Below are 13,286 nucleotides of genomic sequence, written 5' to 3'. Positions count from 1 at the left end.
GCGGAAAGTAGGTACACACACACACACACACACCGTACTGGGGAGAGGGAGGGAAGGTAGGTTTCATACAGTATATATGAGGGCCTTAGAGCAGGTCATTCTATATGTCTACTGTTAGTATTCACTGGTGATGCTGCAGGAACAGGCTTTCTGTTAGTATTCACTGGTGATGCTGCAGGAACAGGCTTTCTGTTAGTATTCACTGGTGATGCTGTAGGAACAGGCTTTCTGTTAGTATTCACTGGTGATGCTGCAGGAACAGGCTTTCTGTTAGTATTCACTGGTGATGCTGCAGGAACAGGCTTTCTGTTAGTATTCACTGGTGATGCTGCAGGAACAGGCTTTCTGTTAGTATTCACTGGTGATGCTGCAGGAACAGGCTTTCTGTTAGTATTCACTGGTGATGCTGCGGGAACAGGCTTTCTGTTAGTATTCACTGGTGATGCTGCAGGAACAGGCTTTCTGTTAGTATTCACTGGTGATGCTGCAGGAACAGGCTTTCTGTTAGTATTCACTGGTGATGCTGTAGGAACAGGCTTTCTGTTAGTATTCACTGGTGATGCTGTAGGAACAGGCTTTCTGTTAGTATTCACTGGTGATGCTGCAGGAACAGGCTTTCTGTTAGTATTCACTGGTGATGCTGCAGGAACAGGCTTTCTGTTAGTATTCACTGGTGATGCTGCAGGACTCGTCTGATGGAGCTCCAGGACTCGTCTGATGGAGCTCCAGGACTCGTCTGATGGAGCTCCAGGACTCGTCTGATGGAGCTCCAGGACTCGTCTGATGGACTGCTGCCGTACCGCCTCCCCTGTCCTCTAAACACACACATCCATCTGTCGCTAAAGGGTCTCCCAATCCATGTGTCTGTGACAGACCGAGGGAGGGGTTATTTCCCCCCCAGACCGAGAGGGGCTATCCCCCCCCCCCCCCCCCCCCAGACCGAGAGGGGCTATTCCCCCCCCCCCCAGACCGAGAGGGGCTATTCCCCCCCCCCCCAGACCGAGAGGGGCTATTCCCCCCCCCCCCCCCAGACCGAGAGGGGCTATTCCCCCCCCCCCCCCCAGACCGAGAGGGGCTATTCCCCCCCAGACCGAGAGGGGCTATTCCCCCCCCCCCCCCCAGACCGAGAGGGGCTATTCCCCCCCCCCCCCCAGACCGAGAGGGGCTATTCCCCCCCCCCCCCAGACCGAGAGGGGCTATTCCCCCCCCCCCCAGACCGAGAGGGGCTATTCCCCCCCCCCAGACCGAGAGGGGCTATTCCCCCCCCCAGACCGAGGGAGGGGTTATTTCCCCCCCAGACCGAGAGGGGCTGTTCAGCCCCCCAGACCGAGAGGGGCTATTCCCCCCCCAGACCTTATCTGTCATTCTCTCTCTCTCTCACTCTCTGTCTCCCTCTCTCTCTCTCTCTCTCTCTCTCTCTCTCTCTCTCTCTCTCTCACTCTCTCTCTCTCTCTGTCTCTCTCTCTCCCTCTCTGTCTCCCTCTCTCTCTCTCTCTCTCTCTCTCTCTCACTCTCTCTCTGTCTCTCTCTCTCCCTCTCTCTCTCTGTCTCTCTCTCTCCCTCTCTGTCTCCCTCTCTCTCTCTGTCTCTCTCTCTCTCCTCTCTCTCTCTCTCTCTCTCTCTCTCTCCCTCTCTGTCTCCCTCTCTCTCTGTCTCTCCTCTCCAGGTTGTATGCAGTAGGGGGTCGTGATGGAAGCTCCTGTCTCCCTCTCTGTCTCCCTCTCTGTCTCCCTCTCTGTCTCTCCTCTCCAGGTTGTATGCAGTAGGGGGTCGTGATGGAAGCTCCTGTCTCCCTCTCTGTCTCTTCTCCCCCCCCTCTCTCTCTCCCCCCCCCCCCCCTCTCTCCCCCACCCCCCTCTCTCTCTCTGTCTCTCCTCTCCAGGTTGTATGCAGTAGGGGGTCGTGATGGAAGCTCCTGTCTCTCTCCTCTCCAGGTTGTATGCAGTAGGGGGTCGTGATGGAAGCTCCTGTCTCTCTCCTCTCCAGGTTGTATGCAGTAGGGGGTCGTGATGGAAGCTCCTGTCTCCCTCTCTGTCTCCCTCTCTCTCTCTCTCTGTCTCTCCTCTCCAGGTTGTATGCAGTAGGGGGTCGTGATGGAAGCTCCTGTCTCTCTCCTCTCCAGGTTGTATGCAGTAGGGGGTCGTGATGGAAGCTCCTGTCTCTCTCCTCTCCAGGTTGTATGCAGTAGGGGGTCGTGATGGAAGCTCCTGTCTCTCTCCTCTCCAGGTTGTATGCAGTAGGGGGTCGTGATGGAAGCTCCTGTCTCTCTCCTCTCCAGGTTGTATGCAGTAGGGGGTCGTGATGGAAGCTCCTGTCTCCCTCTCTGTCTCCCTCTCTCTCTCTCTCTGTCTCTCCTCTCCAGGTTGTATGCAGTAGGGGGTCGTGATGGAAGCTCCTGTCTCTCTCCTCTCCAGGTTGTATGCAGTAGGGGGTCGTGATGGAAGCTCCTGTCTCTCTCCTCTCCAGGTTGTATGCAGTAGGGGGTCGTGATGGAAGCTCCTGTCTCTCTCCTCTCCAGGTTGTATGCAGTAGGGGGTCGTGATGGAAGCTCCTGTCTCTCTCCTCTCCAGGTTGTATGCAGTAGGGGGTCGTGATGGAAGCTCCTGTCTTCGCTCCGTTGAGTGTTTTGATCCCCACACCAACAGGTGTGTGTGCAACTGTGTTTAGTGGTCTTCAACAATGGGTTGTAGTGTGTACACACACACACACACACACACACACACACACACACACACACACACACACACACACACACACACACACACACACACACACACACACAGTACCGGTCAAGTGTGGACACAGCTACTCATTCCAGGTTTTTTCTTTATTTCTACTATTTTCTACATTGTAGAATAATAGTGAAGACATCAAAACTTTGAAATAACACATATGGAATCATGTAGTTACCAAAAAAGGTGTTAAACAAATCAAAATATTTTTGAGATTCTTGAAAGTAGCCTTGATGACAGCTTTGCACTCTTGGCATATATACATATATATGTGTGTGTGTGTGTGTGTGTGTGTATTTATATAAATCAAAATACACTCATCAGTTATTGAGTCATATATATATATATTTTATATTTTATATATATTTATTTAAATGTATTTTATTTATTTATTTATATATCATCAGACAGTTTATTAGGTACACCGTCCCATTCACCATAATGTATGGCTCCTACAGACAGGCATCAAGACATTCAGTTACTGTTCCACTGGACAGTTTATTAGGTACACCGTCCCATTCACCATAATGGATGGCTCCTACAGACAGGCATCAAGACATTCAGTTACTGTTCCATCGGACAGTTTATTAGGTACACCGTCCCATTCACCATAATGGATGGCTCCTACAGACAGGCATCAAGACATTCAGTTACTGTTCCACCGGACAGTTTATTAGGTACACCGTGTCTGTTGTTTATACTGAGAATGGTGTGACGATTTTAACAGAATGGTGTGATGATTTGAACAGAATGGTGTGATGATTTTAACCTTTCTGATCTCCCCATCCCGGATCCGGGATCGTGAATACAGACTCAAGCTCATTACCATAACGCAACGTTAACTATTCATGAAAATCGCAAATGAAATGAAATAAATATGCTAGCTCTCAAGCTTAGCCTTTTGTTAACAACACTGTCATCTCAGATTTTCAAAATATGCTTCTCAACCATTGCAAAACAAGCATTTGTGTAACAGTATTGATGGCTAACGTAGCATTTAGCATTAGCATTCAGCTGGCAACATTTACACAAAAAAACAGAAAAGCATTCAAATAAAATCATTTACCTTTGAAGAACTTCAGATGTTTTCAATGAGGAGACTCTCAGATAGCAAATGTTCAGTTTTTCCTGAAAGATTATTTGTTTAGGACAAATCGCTCCGTTTTCTGCGTCACGTTTAGCTATGAAAAAACCCCTGTATCCAGGACTGTGTAAATCTATCAGCAAGCTCATTAGCATAACACAACGTTAACTATTCATGAAAATCGCAAATGAAATGAAATAAATATGCCATCTCTCAAGCTTAGCCTTTTGTAAACAACACTGTCATCTCAGATTTTCAAAATATGCTTCTCAACCATAGGAAAACAATCATTTGTGTAAAAGTAGCTAGCTAGCGTTAGCATTTAGCGTTAGCATTTAGCGTTAGCATTTAGCTTTAGCATTCAGCTGGCAACATTTCAACAAAAACATAAAAGCCTTCAAATAAAATAATTTACCTTTGAAGAACTTCCGATGTTTTCAATGAGGATACTCTCAGTTAGATAGCAGATGCTCAGTTTTTCCAAAAAGATTCTTTGTGTATTAGAAATAGCTCCGTTTTGTACATCACATTTGGCTACCAAAAAAACCCGAAAATTCAGTCCTCAGTCCTAAACGCGAACTTTTTTCCAAATTAACTCCATCATATCGACTGAAAACATGGCAAACTTTGTTTAGAATCAATCCTCAAGGTGTTTTTCACATATCTCTTCGATGATATATCGTTCGTGGAAGTGTGCTTTCTCTCCTGAATCCCAGGAGAAAATGCCCGCACCTGAAGATTACGCACAAATTTAGACAAAGGACACCGGGCGGACCCCTGGAAAATGTAGTCTCTTATGGCCAATCTTCCAATGATATGCCTACAAATACGTCACAATGCTGCCGACATCTTGGGGAAACGGCAGAAGGTCTAAGCTTATTCCTGTCGCATTCACAGCCATATAAGGAGACATTAGAAAACAGAGCTTCAGAAATTCTGCTCATTTCCTGTTTAACGTATCATCTTGGTTTCGCCTGTAGAATGAGTTCTGGGGCACTTACAGACAAAATCTTTGCAGATTCTGAAACTTCAGAGTGTTTTCTTTCCAAAACTGTCATATGAATATGCATAGTCGAGCATCTTTTCGTGACAAAATATCGCGCTTAAAACGGGAACGTTTTTTATCCAAAAATGAAATGGCGCCCCTAGAGATGCAACTGGTTAACAGACGGTGTCTGGGGTTTATACTGAGAACGGTTTGACAAAGGCAAACGACCACACCGGGTTCCAGTCCTATCAGCTAACAACAAGTAGAAGTGTCTCCAGTGGACACGACATCATCAACACTGGACAAATGAGGAGTTGAAAAACCTGTCTGTTGAATCCCGGTTCCTGTTGCTTGAAGCTGACGGCAGAGTCCAGATTTGGCCCCGTCCTGCCTGGTGTTGACGGAACAGGCTGGTGGCTGTGGTGGAATGGTTCCTGTTGCTTGAAGCTGACGGCAGAGTCCGGATTTGGCCCCGTCCTGCCTGGTGTCGACGGAACAGTCTGGTGGCTGTGGTGGAATGGTTCCTGTTGCTTGATGCTGATGGCAGAGTCCAGATTTGGCCCCGTCCTGCCTGGTGTCTGTGGTGGAATGGTGAGGGGAATGTTTTCCTGGCGCACGCTAATGTCCCTTGATACCAGTTAAGCAACGTGTTCATGCCCCGAATAATTCGGGCCGTTCTGGAGGCAGTTGAAGAACGTTTGACCGAGCACCTCTGAAACACTGTCGCTGACCAATGTTTTCCTGGCACACGTTAATGTCCCTTGATACCAGTTGAACAACGTTTGAACGCCACAGCACCTCTGAGACACTGTCGCTGACCGACCACCTCTGAGACACTGTCGCTGACCGACCACCTCTGAAACACTGTCGCTGACCGACCACCTCTGAAAACACTGTCACTGACCGACCACCTCTGAGACACTGTCGCTGACCGACCACCTCTGAAAACACTGTCGCTGACCGAGCTCGATAGAACGTCTTTGGGATGACATCAACATCCCTGTAGAACGTTTCTGACACCTTGTAGAATCCACGCCCCAAATAATTCAGGCTGTTCTGGATAGGCGTTTCCTAAAACACCGACCAGGGTGTGTATCTGTGACATGTAGAATCCACACCCCAAATAATTCAGGCTGTTCTGGATAGGTGTTTCCTAAAAAAACGACCAGGGTGTGTATCTGTGACTTGTAGAATTCACGCCCAAAATAATTCAGGCTGTTCTGGATAGGCGTTTCCTAAAAAAACGACCAGGGTGTGTATCTGTGACTTGTAGAATTCACGCCCAAAATAATTCAGGCTGTTCTGGATAGGCATTTCCTAATAAACCGACCAGGGTGTGAATCTGTGACGAGAATGAGGTTGTTGATGTGTGGCCTCCTCACCACCAGGTGGAGCTGCTGCGCTCCGATGGCGAAGCGTCGTGGCGGGGTGGGCGTGGCTACCTGGAACGGTTTCCTGTACGCTATTGGAGGACATGACGCTCCCGCCTCCAGCCTGGCATCACGACTCAGCGACTGTGTGGAGAGGTCAGTCGGTCGGGGGTCGGGGGTGTGTGTTAGGTAATTGTGCTATAAATGTTGAGTAAATATTGGCGCAGGTTTAGAGATATTCAACAGTGTGTGTGTGTGTGTGTGTGTGTGTGTGTGTGTGTGTGTGTGTGTAGGTACGACCCCCAGGCGGATGCGTGGACGGCGGTAGCCCCCATGAGCGTCAGTCGTGACGCTGTCGGTGTGTGTCTCCTTGGAGACCGTCTCTATGCGGTCGGTGGTTACGATGGAACGGTGTACCTGAACACTGTCGAGGCCTACGATCCCCAGACCAATGAGTGGACACAGGTACACACACACACACACACACACACACACACACACAACCCTTCAGGTATATACACACACACACACACACACACATACACACACACACACACACATCCCTTCAGGTATATACACACACACACACACACACACACACACACAACCCTTCAGGTATATACACACACACACACACACACATCCCTTCTGGTTGTGTTGTTATGTAAATGTCCGTATTTCTCCAAGTGTTTTAATATGTTCATGTGTCTGTTTTATGTAAGTGTGTGTGTTCTATGTTCTACCCCCTGGTTATTATCTCTCCATAGTCACTTTAATAACTCTACCCCCTGCTATTATCTATCTAATAACTCTACCCCCTGGTTATTATCTATCCATAGCCACTTTAATAACTCTACTCCCTGGTTATTATCTCTCCATAGTCACTTTAATAACTCTAACCCCTGGTTATTATCTATCCAATATCTCTACTCTGGTTATTATCTATCCATAGTCACTTTAATAACTCTACTCCCTGGTTATTATCTATCCATCGTCACTTTAATAACTCTAACCCCTGGTTATTATCTATCCATAGTCACTTTAATAACTCTACTCCCTGGTTATTATCTATCCATAGTCACTTTAATATCGCTACTCTCTGGTTATTATCTACCCATAGCCACTTTAATAACTCTAACCCCTGGTTATTATCTATCTAATAACTCTACCCCCTGGTTATTATCTATCCATAACCACTTTAATAACTCTACCCCCTGGTTATTATCTATCCATAGTCACTTTAATAACTCTACCCCCCGGTTATTATCTATCTAATAACTCTACCCCTGGTTATTGTCTATCCATAGTCACTTTAATAACTCTACCCCCCCGGTTATTATCTATCTAATAACTCTACTCCCTGGTTATTATCTATCCATAGTCACTTTAATAACTCTACTCTCTGGTTATTATCTATCCATAGTCACTTTAATAACTCTACTCCCTGGTTATTATCTATCCATAGTCACTTTAATAACTCTACTCCCTGGCTATTATCTATCCATAGTCACTTTAATAACTCTACCCCCTGGTTATTATCTATCCATAGTCACTTTAATATCGCTACTCTCTGGTTATTATCTACCCATAGCCACTTTAATAACTCTAACCCCTGGTTATTATCTAATAACTCTACCCCCTGGTTATTATCTATCCATAACCACTTTAATAACTCTACCCCCTGGTTATTATCTATCCATAGTCACTTTAATAACTCTACCCCCGGTTATTATCTATCTAATAACTCTACCCCCTGGTTATTGTCTATCCATAGTCACTTTAATAACTCTACCCCCCCGGTTATTATCTATCTAATAACTCTACTCCCTGGTTATTATCTATCCATAGTCACTTTAATAACTCTACTCCCTGGTTATTATCTATCCATAGTCACTTTAATAACTCTACTCCCTGGCTATTATCTATCCATAGTCACTTTAATAACTCTACCCCCTGGTTATTATCTATCCATAGTCAATTTAATAACTCTACCCCCCGGTTATTATCTATCTAATAACTCTACCTCTTGGTTATTATCTATTCATAGTCACTTTAATAACTCTACTCCCTGGTTATTATCTATCCATAGTCACTTTAACTCTACTATCTGGTTATTATCTAACCATAGTCACTTTAATAACTCTAACCCCTGGTTATTATCTATCCATAGCCACTTTAATAACTATAACCCCTGGTTATTATCTATCCAATAACTCTACTCCCTGGTTATTATCTATCCATAGTCACTTTAATAACTCCCTGGTTGTTATCTATCCATAGTAACTTTAATAGCTCTACCCCCTGGTTATTATCTATCCATAGTAACTTTAATAGCTCCACCCCCTGGTTATTATCTATCTAATAACTCTACCTCCTGGTTATTATCTATCCATAGTCACTTTAATAACTCTACTCCCTGGTTATTATCTATCCATAGTCACTTTAATAACTCTAACCCCTGGTTATTATCTATCCATAGTCACTTTAATAACTCTAGTCCCTGGTTATTATCTATCTAATAACTCTACTCTCTGGTTATTATCTATCCATAGCCACTTTAATAACTCTACCCCCTGGTTATTATCTATCTAATAACTCTACCCCCTGGTTATTATCTATCCATAGTCACTTTAATAACTCTACTCTCTGGTTATTATCTATCTAATAACTCTACTGTTGTATTCAGCATTTCACTGTAAGGTCTACTACACCTGTTGTATTCAGCATTTCACTGTAAGGTCTACTACACCTGTTGTATTCAGCATTTCACTGTGAGGTCTACTACACCTGTTGTATTCAGCATTTCACTGTGAGGTCTACTACACCTGTTGTATTCAGCATTTCACTGTGAGGTCTACTACACCTGTTGTATTCAGCATTTCACTGTGAGGTCTACTACACCTGTTGTATTCAGCATTTCACTGGAAGGTCTACCTACACCTGTTGTATTCAGCATTTCACTGTGAGGTCTACTACACCTGTTGTATTCAGCATTTCACTGTGAGGTCTACTACACCTGTTGTATTCAGCATTTCACTGTCAGGTCTACTACACCTGTTGTATTCAGCATTTCACTGTCAGGTCTACTACACCTGTTGTATTCAGCATTTCACTGTCAGGTCTACTACACCTGTTGTATTCAGCATTTCACTGTCAGGTCTACTACACCTGTTGTATTCAGCATTTCACTGTAAGGTCTACCTACACCTGTTGTATTCAGCATTTCACTGTGAGGTCTACCTACACCTGTTGTATTCAGCATTTCACTGTGAGGTCTACTACACCTGTTGTAATTCAGCATTTCACTGTAAGGTCTACTACACCTGTTGTATTCAGCATTTCACTGTAAGGTCTACTACACCTGTTGTATTCAGCATTTCACTGTAAGGTCTACTACACCTGTTGTATTCAGCATTTCACTGTGAGGTCTACTACACCTGTTGTATTCAGCATTTCACTGTGAGGTCTACTACACCTGTTGTATTCAGCATTTCACTGTGAGGTCTACCTACACCTGTTGTATTCAGCATTTCACTGTGAGGTCTACTACACCTGTTGTATTCAGCATTTCACTGTGAGGTCTACTACACCTGTTGTATTCAGCATTTCACTGTCAGGTCTACTACACCTGTTGTATTCAGCATTTCACTGTCAGGTCTACTACACCTATTGTATTCAGCATTTCACTGTCAGGTCTACTACACCTGTTGTATTCAGCATTTCACTGTCAGGTCTACTACACCTGTTGTATTCAGCATTTCACTGTGATGTCTACTACACCTGTTGTATTCAGCATTTCACTGTCAGGTCTACTACACCTGTTGTATTCAGCATTTCACTGTGATGTCTACTACACCTGTTGTATTCAGCATTTCACTGTAAGGTCTACTACACCTGTTGTATTCAGCATTTCACTGTAAGGTCTACTACACCTGTTGTATTCATCATTTTACTGTGAGGTCTACTACACCTGTTGTATTCAGCATTTCACTGTGAGGTCTACTACACCTGTTGTATTCAGCATTTCACTGTGAGGTCTACTACACCTGTTGTATTCAGCATTTCACTGTGAGGTCTACTACACCTGTTGTATTCAGCATTTCACTGTGAGGTCTACTACACCTGTTGTATTCAGCATTTCACTGTGAGGTCTACTACACCTGTTGTATTCAGCATTTCACTGTCAGGTCTACTACACCTGTTGTATTCAGCATTTCACTGTGAGGTCTACTACACCTGTTGTATTCAGCATTTCACTGTGAGGTCTACTACACCTGTTGTATTCAGCATTTCACTGTCAGGTCTACTACACCTGTTGTATTCAGCATTTCACTGTCAGGTCTACTACACCTGTTGTATTCAGCATTTCACTGTAAGGTCTACTACACCTGTTGTATTCAGCATTTCACAGTCAGGTCTACTACACCTGTTGTATTCAGCATTTCACTGTCAGGTCTACTACACCTGTTGTATTCAGCATTTCACTGTGAGGTCTACTACACCTGTTGTATTCAGCATTTCACTGTGAGGTCTACTACACCTGTTGTATTCAGCATTTCACTGTGAGGTCTACTACACCTGTTGTATTCAGCATTTCACTGTGAGGTCTACACCTGTTGTATTCAGCATTGCACTGTGAGGTCTACTACACCTGTTGTATTCAGCATTGCACTGTGAGGTCTACTACACCTGTTGTATTCATCATTTCACTGTGAGGTCTACTACACCTGTTGTATTCAGCATTTCACTGTCAGGTCTACTACACCTGTTGTATTCAGCATTTCACTGTCAGGTCTACTACACCTGTTGTATTCAGCATTTCACTGTCAGGTCTACCTACACCTGTTGTATTCGCCGCATGTGACAAATACAATTTGACTTGATTTGTTCCTTCCTGTGTTTTTCCTCTAGGTGGCTCCACTGTGTCTGGGCCGGGCTGGGGCCTGTGTGGTGGCTGTCAAACTGTGAACACTCACACACCTGAACAAACCTGAACACTCACACACCTGAATACACCTGAACACACCTGAACACTTTTTGGAACCTCCCCATTCCTCCTTGTCTCCAGGGTTACCTCCATTGGGAGTTTAACTGTAACATTCCACTAAAACCAGGAGGACATTATAGACATTTAGTTGGAGAGGAGATTACTGACTACAGATTGAAGAGCTCTCTCTCTCTGTCTCTCTCTCTCTCTGTCTCTCTCCTCCCCGCTCTCTCCTCTCCTCTCTCTCTGTCTGTCTCTCTCCTCCCCTCTCTGTCTCTCTCCTCCCCGCTCTCTCTCTGTCTCTCTCCTCCCCGCTCTCTCTCTGTCTCTCTCCTCCTGTCGGTGACGAATTTAGTCAGCCTGTCGGTGAGAGGAATTTAGTCAGCCTGTCGGTGTGAGGAATTTAGTCAGCCTGTCGGTGAGGAATTCAGTCAGCCTGTCGGTGAGGAATTCAGTCAGCCTGTCTCTCTCTCTCTCTCTCTCTCTCTCTCTCCCTCCGTCTCTCTCTCTCATCCCTCCGTCTCTCCATCTCTCTCTCTCTCTCTGTGTCTCTCTCTCTCATCTCCTCTCTCTCATCTCCTCCCTCTCATTTGTCAGAGAGGAGATAGATTGTGTTTTGACATAATCAGTCCAAGTAGCAGACAGTGTTATTGGACTGTACTCTGACAGGAAGCTACTCAATTCACCTCAACTGCCTGAACAACAGATAAGAGCTGTGTGTGTGTGTGTGTGTGTGTGTGTGTGTGTGTGTTTTTAAAGAGAATATTCTGGTCTCCTGATCCCCTGCTGTTCTGTCCTCATTTCCGCTCACACACACACACACACACACCGCAACCCATCCCTGCATTTACAGAGCCGAGTATGAAGTGTAAAATGGAAAGTAGGAGTGTGTGTGTTCCAAGGCTCTGAGAGTGTCTCTGCTGTACACATAGTAAGAGAGAGAGAGCCAGGCTTCATGTCTACACTGACAGATCTAGGGGCCAACACAAGCCCCTTTACACACACACACACACACACACACACACAGATCCATTTAGTCAGACACTTCTGTTAAACAGTGGAAGTGTTTGGCCGTAGAGGAACTAAGACATTCCAATGGAAAACGATTCCTTTATTTCCTGTACTGTAACTATGTACCAGTCAGACGTACAACATGTGTGGTGCTGTTGTTATTTTCCCAGCGTATCTCTGGTCTCTTATATCATCACTGTGCTATAGTCGGTGTGTTAAGATGAGCTGAGTGAGAGACGGTGTAAATAACATAGAAGATCCTGTTACTACACAGCGGGGATGTACCCTCAAATGGCACCCTATTCCCTATAATGGTGCACTACTTTTGACCAAAGCCACACACAGTAGGGCACCATATATACCTCCCTCCCCTTCTCCCTCTCTCTCCCCTTCTACTCCCCCATCCCCTTCTCCCTCTTTCTTCCCCCTCCCCTTCTCCTTCTCTCGCCCCTTCTACTCCTCTCCCCCCGTCTCCCTCTCTTTCCCCCCCGTCTCCCTCTCTTTCCCCCCCGTCTCCCTCTCTTTCCCCCCCGTCTCCCTCTCTTTCCCCCCCGTCTCCCTCTCTTTCCCCCCCGTCTCCCTCTCTTTCCCCCCCGTCTCCCTCTCTTTCCCCCCCGTCTTCCTCTCTTTCCCCCCCGTCTCCCTCTCTTTCCCCCCCGTCTCCCTCTTTCCCCCCCGTCTTCCTCTCTCGCTCTCCCTCCCTCTCTCCCCTCCGTCTCATGTCCTACCCAGGGATGGATAAAGAAATGTATGATAATAAAACCATTTGTATTAAAATTCAGCCTCTGTCCTAAACTTGTGTGTATGTGTGTGTGTGTATATATATATATATATATTGAGGTTGGGGATGTTTACACAGGAGTTGCTTTCCAAGACGACAGTGAATGTTCCTGATTGGAGGAGTTGCAGTTTTGACTGAAATCTATTTGAAAATCAAGACCTGAAAAATGATTGTCTAGAAATGATCAACAACCAATTTAACAGAGATGATCAACTACCAATTTAACAGAGATTATCAACAACCAATTTAACAGAGATTATCAACTACCAATTTAACAGAGATGATCAACTACCAATTTAACAGAGATGATCAACTACCAATTTAACAGAGATT

At 45.3% G+C, this 13,286-nt stretch overlaps 1 protein-coding gene across 9 annotated transcripts in view; it reads left to right on the top strand.

The window, feature by feature from the left end:
- Positions 1-12,967, top strand: part of LOC149974621 (kelch-like protein 5) — a 63,252-nt gene extending 50,285 nt beyond the window's left edge. For 2 of the 9 annotated variants that reach the window (XM_090209762.1, XM_090209756.1), the window contains exons 11-15: positions 1-7; positions 2,571-2,645; positions 6,193-6,330; positions 6,468-6,639; positions 11,086-12,967. The exon at positions 1-7 is cut by the window's left edge and continues 80 nt beyond it. In XM_090209762.1, the coding sequence (XP_090065888.1) occupies positions 1-7; positions 2,571-2,645; positions 6,193-6,330; positions 6,468-6,639; positions 11,086-11,142 (449 nt within the window). In that variant the 3' untranslated portion in view covers positions 11,143-12,967. Of the gene's footprint in view, positions 8-1,666; positions 1,810-2,570; positions 2,646-6,192; positions 6,331-6,467; positions 6,640-11,085 lie in introns of those variants that run through there. The other 7 variants (XM_090209764.1, XM_090209758.1, XM_090209763.1 and 4 more) reach the window with 5 other exon arrangements.
- Positions 12,968-13,286: the final 319 nt, after the last annotated feature.

This window comes from Oncorhynchus mykiss, chromosome 19 (genome assembly GCF_057628025.1).
Source record: "Oncorhynchus mykiss isolate SJ-2025 chromosome 19, ASM5762802v1, whole genome shotgun sequence".
NCBI classification, from domain to species: Eukaryota; Metazoa; Chordata; class Actinopteri; order Salmoniformes; family Salmonidae; genus Oncorhynchus; species Oncorhynchus mykiss.
Note: the sequence above shows the minus strand (reverse complement) of the source record. Positions and strands in the feature narration are given on the sequence as shown.